This window comes from Ovis aries, chromosome 3 (assembly GCF_016772045.2).
Source record: "Ovis aries strain OAR_USU_Benz2616 breed Rambouillet chromosome 3, ARS-UI_Ramb_v3.0, whole genome shotgun sequence".
Lineage (NCBI taxonomy): Eukaryota > Metazoa > Chordata > Mammalia > Artiodactyla > Bovidae > Ovis > Ovis aries.
The window spans coordinates 164,568,513-164,574,512 of NC_056056.1; the positions used below are offsets into that span (position 1 = coordinate 164,568,513).

The window sequence follows — 6,000 nt, forward strand, 5'->3', positions numbered from 1 at the left end:
AAGTTAAATAAGCAGAGTGACAATACACATATTTGACGTACTTCTTTCCCTATTTGGAAGCAGTCTGCTATTCCATGTCTGGTTCTAACTGTTGCTTCCTGACCTGCATACAAATTTCTCAAGAGGCAAGTCAGGTGATCTTGCATTCCCATTTCTTTAAGAAATTTCCACAGTTTGCTGTGATCCACACAGTCAAAAGCTTTGGCATAGTCAATAAAGCAGAAATGGATGTTTTTCTGGAACTCTCTTGCTTTTTCAATGATCAAGCAGATGTTGGCAATTTGATCTCTTGTTCCTCTGCCTTCTCTAAATCCACCTTGAACATCTGGAATTTCACAGTTCATGTACTGCTGAAGCTTGGCTAGGAGGATTTTGAGCATTACTTTGCTAGCATGTGAGATGAGTGCAGTTGTGTGGTAGTTGGAGCATTCTTTGGCATTGCCTTTTTTTGAGATTGGAATGAAAACTGATCATTTCCAGTCCTGTGGCCACTGCTGAGTTTTCCAAATTTGCCAGCATATTGAGTGGAGCACTTTCACAGCATTATCTTTTAGGATTTGAAAGAGCTCAACTGGAATCCCATCACCTCCACTAGCTTTGTTCATAGTGATGCTTCCTAAGGCCCACTTGACTTCTCTTGCCAGGATATCTGGCTCTAGGTGAGTGATCACACGGTCATGATTATCTGGGTCAAACAGCTCTTTTTTGTACAGTTCTTCCATGTATTCTTGCCACCTCTTCTTAATATCTTCTGCTTCTGTTAGGTCTATAACATTTCTGTCATTTATCGAGCCCATCTTTGCATGAGATGTTCCCTTGTTATCTCTAATTTTCTTGAAGAGATCTCTAGTCTTTCCCATTCTAGTGTTTCCCTCTATTTCTTTGCATTGATCACTGAGGGAGGCTTTCTTTTCTTTCATTAAAATGGGTATATCTTTCCTTCTTTCCTTTGCATTTTGCTTCTCTACTTTTCTCAGCTATTTGTAAGGCCTCCTCAGACAACCATTTTGCCTTTTTGCATTTCTTTTTCTTGGAGATGGTCTTGATCACTGCCTCTTGTAAAATGTCATGAGCCTCTGTCCATTGTTCTTCAGTCATTCCATCTATCAGATCTAATCCTTTGAATCTATTTGTCACGTCCACTGTATAGTTGCAAGGGATTTATTTTGGTCATATCTGAATGGTCTAGTGATTTTCCCTAACTTCTTCAATTTAAGTCTGAATTTGGCAATAAGGAGTTCATGATCATAGGTACAGTCAGCTCCTGGCTTTGTTTTGCTGACTGTATAGAACTTCTCCATTTTTGGCTGCATAGAATATAATCAATCTGATTTCAGTATTGACCATCTGCTTATGTCTATGTATAGAGTCTTCTCTTGTGTTTTTGGAATAGGGTGTTTGCTATGACCAGTGTTTTTTCTTTGCAAAACTCTATTAGCCTTTGCCCTGTACCATTCTGTACTCTAAGGCCAAATTTGCCTATTACTCCAGGTATTTCGTGACTTTCTACTTTTCCATTCCAGTCCCCTATGATGAAAAGGATGTCTTTTTTGGATGTTAGTTCTAGAAGTTATAGAACTGTTCAACTTCAGCTTTTTCAGCATTACTGGTTGGGGCATAGACATGAATTACTCTGATATTGAATGGCTTGTCTTGGGTAAGGAACAGAGATCATTCTGTCGTTTTTGAGACTGCATCCAAGTACTGCATTTTGGACTCTTTTTTGTTGACTATGAGGGCTACTTCATCTCTTTTAAGGGATTCTTGTCCACAGTAGTAGATATGGTCATCTGAGTTAAATTCACCCATTCCCGTCCATTTTAGTTTGCTGATGCTAAAATGTCAATGTTCAATATGGAATCTAGAAAAATGGTACTTTGAACCTATTTCCAGGGCAGCAATAGAGACACAGACATAGAGAACAGACTTGTGAGCATAGTGGCAGTGTGGGTTGGGAAAAGGTGGGATGAATTGAGAGAATAGCATTGAAACTTATACATTAAATATGTAAAATAGGGAGCAATGAGGGGTTGCTGTATAACACAGGGAACTTAACCCAGGGCTTTGTGACAATGTAGAGGGGCTGGTGTAGGAGGCGGGAGTGAAGTCAAGAAGGAGGAGACATATGGATACTTATGACTGAGTCATGTTAATGTATGGCAGAAACCAAGACAACATTGTTAAACAATTATCTTCCAATTCAAAAAAACTGAAAAAATAGTGCTTAAAATGATTTAATATTTCCTAAATTTCTAGAAAGAATGTTTCCTGGTGAAATCAAAATACAGGTTTCTCTCACGTGCTACTGCTCTGCCTCTTTCTGTCTGCTCTTAATTTTCTAAGAAATATTGTGAAAACAAGGACTCAAAAAACATTTCAAAAAGGGAAATTAAGTCAGTCCAAGGCTGCAGAGTGGAATGATAAGCCCAAAGGAAGGGAAATACAGGAGAGAATGATGGGAATTAGAATGGGAATGTATATACTATCTTTGGTAAGATGCTGGCAATAAAAGTATGAGCAGTGAAAAACACTTCTAGGAAAATTATGTGAAAATTAATAGATTTTGAAAAGCCCTAATTTTTATTTGATTGCTCTTTGTTGTGACTCTAATTTATAAAGCAGGACTTTTATTTTTTCATTTCCTTGAGAAAAGCAGAATCTTCCTGGCCATGTCCATGAAGGCTCGCTTGACTTGTAGATTCCTTAGGGTATAAATAAAGGGGTTCAGCATGGGGGCTACTGAGGTGTTTAGCACAGCAACTCCCTTGCTCAAAGACACCCTGTCCTTTGCTGATGGATTCATATACATGAAAATGCAGCTGCCATAAGAGATGGAGATGACAATCATGTGGGACGAACATGTGGAAAAGGCCTTTGTCCTCTGAGTGGTAGAAGGGATCCTCAAAATTGTTCTAATGATATATGTATAGGACAGAATTATTAATGCCAAAGTGAACATTAGGGTAAACACAGCAGAGGAAAAGCCCATCATCTCTAGTAATTTAGTGTTTGAACATGAAAGGTGTAATAAGGGGAAATAATCACAAGTAAAATGATCGATAGCATTTGACTTACAGTAATCAAGCTGTATGAACAGCATGAGTGACGGGAATATAATTAAGAATGAAGCCAGCCAAGAAGCCAAGACAAGCAGTGTGCAGACTCTGTGATTCATGATGGTCATGTAGTGCAGCGGTTTGCAGATGGCAATGTAGCGGTCATAGGACATGGCAGCCAGAAGGTAAAACTCAGTGACTCCCAAGAGAATGAAAAAAAATAACTGAGCCATACAATCATTAAAAGAGATGGTTTTATCTCCTGTAATGATGGTGGTCAGGAACTTCGGTATAGTGACAGTTGTGAATGACACCTCTAATATAGAGAAACTCCTGAGGAAGAAATACATCTGGAGGTGGGCATCCAGCAGGGTCAGGATGATAATGGCCAGGTTCCCAGTGATGCTGAGCATGTAGGTGATGAGCAGAAAGACAAAGATCACAACCTGAACTTGTGGGTCATCTGACAGTCCCAGGAGGATAAACTCTCTTATTTCTGTGTAGTTTCTCATTATCTTCTTCTTTTCAATAACCTTCAGAGTAAAACATAAAGAAGCTCAAAGAAAAGGGAAATATCCATGGATAGAACTGGAATTTATTTCTGGAAGGGCTATGCCATATTAATTTAACTTGGGAGAACTTATTTTTAAGACTTTTTTTTTAAACCATATTATAGTGTGTGTGTTTATCATACAATATTGCTTTTGAAATCCCTATTTCATTTATTGGTATGAGGTTAAAAATATATATTTTTCATTTTATCCAAATCACATACTCTAAGTAAGAGGAGTAGGAATTTTAACCTAGGCTTTTCTAAGTGTTTGAAATACTGGAATAGAAATGCCACTTGTTGACTCTATGAAATCCTTCCCTAAATAATTTATTTCCCGTTGGGAAGCTCCTGGTCTTTTCTTCAAACTCAGTAAAATTGTGTTATTTCCTAATCTTTCATCTGATTTCTTGTATTAGTATTTGCTAGTTAATATAGAAAATCCAAAAATGTCAGGAAAAAGATCACCCGAATGGGACTGTCTCCCAAATGAACGTCACTGGAGTTAAATCTTCAACAATATGAAAGACTTCTAAGTTCTCACTCTGACTCACATTCACCTTCCTAACTTCCAACTCCTTATCTGAATCACATCTAATGGACTCATTGTTGTGACCTCCTCAACTATTGGAGCAGGGGTTTCTGAACTCTGTAATCTAATGCCTGATGATCTGATATGACGAGCATGCAATAATAATAGATATACACTGCAAAATACACATAATGAGCTTGAGCCATTCTGTAACTACCCCCGACCCAGGTCCATGGAAAAATTGTCACCTACTATATTGATCCCTGGTCACAAAAAGTTAGGGAACTTCTGTAGAGTCCAGAGTACAGAGGAGGCAGGGTGGATTTTTCATTGACTGGATCTGTGTCATTGGCTAAGAAGACCAAATTGTATGAATATCTAATACCAAACATAAAACAATATCTTTCAGAGAACATTTTTGCTTCAAAACTTCTCCAGTCTAAATGTTATTATTATTCTGTATATGTGTGTGTGTGTATTCTGCTTTCTATTCTATGTTGTATTTTTATATTTTCCCTTTTTAATATAAATTTATTTATTTTAATTAGAAGTTAATTACTTTATAATATTGTATTGGTTTTGCCATACATCAACATGAATCTACCACAGATATACACGTGTTCCCCGTCCTGAACACCTCTCCCTCCTCCCTCCCCATACCATCCCTCTGGGTCATCCCAGTGCACCAGTCCCATGCATCCAGTATCATGCATTGAACCTGGACTGGCGACTTGTTTCATATATGATATTATACATGTTTCAATGCCATTCTCCCAAATCATCCCACCCTCTCCCTCTCCCACAGAGTCCAAAAGACTGTTCTATACATCTGTGTCTCTTGCTGTTTCGCATACAGGGTTATCGTTACCATCTTTCTAAATTCGATACACACCAAGGAAACCAGAATTGAAAGAGACATGTGTACCCCAATGTTCATCACAGCGCTGTTTATAATAGCCAGGACATGGAAGCAACCTAGATGTCTATCTGCAGATGAACAGATAAGAAAGCTGTGGCACATATACACAATGGAGTATTATTCAGCCATTAAAAAGAATACATTTGAATCAGTTCTAATAAGGTGGATGAAAATGGAGCCTATTATACAAAAAGTGAAGTAAGCCAGAAAGAAAAATACCAATACAGTATACTAACGTATATTTTCGTTTTTTATACATTCATGTTCACTTAGTTAAAGCTCTATTCTATCAGTATATTGGTATAACTCATTAAATAGCAATGAAAGCCTTCTATTTTGTCTTCCTGTTTAGCAATAATAATAATAACAATCCATTTACTTAAAAAAAAAAACCAACTAAGAATTCCCTTAATAAATTGATCCAGTTCTTTTCAATATCACTCATGCTGTGAATTCAAATTGAATGGTAAAGTTCATTCCAGTATCAGGAGAGATCTTTCTGCAATAGAATATTTAATTTCAAGATATAGGTTTATTGATTCGTTGTATGTGCATGCTTAGTCTCTCAGTTGTCCAGCTCTTTGCAAACCTATGGACTATATCCCATAGGTCAGGCTCTTATATTCATAGGATTCTCCAGGCAAGAATACTGGGGTTGGTAGCCATTCCCTTCTCCAGGGGATTTTTTGACTAAGGAATCAAACTAGTGTCTCCTGCATTGTTGGCAGATTCTTTATCATTTGAGCCACCAGGGAAGCCCTTTTTAGTATGTATGGCATCATTACTCAGTTTCGTCTCTCAGTCTTGTCTGACTCTTTGCAACCCCATGGACTGCAGCACTCCAGGCTTTCCTATCCACCACCAACTCCCAGAGTTCATCCAAACCTATGTCCATCAAGTCAGTAATGCCATCCAACCATATCATTCTTTGTTGTCCCCTTCT

General features: G+C 37.9%; 1 protein-coding gene across 1 annotated transcript; it reads right to left on the reverse strand.

Moving 5' to 3' along the window:
* Positions 1-2,635: 2,635 nt before the first annotated feature.
* Positions 2,636-3,568, reverse strand: LOC101118518 (olfactory receptor 6C1-like). The gene has a single exon (XM_004006619.3). It carries the CDS (start codon positions 3,566-3,568, stop codon positions 2,636-2,638), a length of 933 nt encoding a protein of 310 aa, XP_004006668.3.
* Between the last annotated feature and the right edge of the window lie 2,432 nt (positions 3,569-6,000).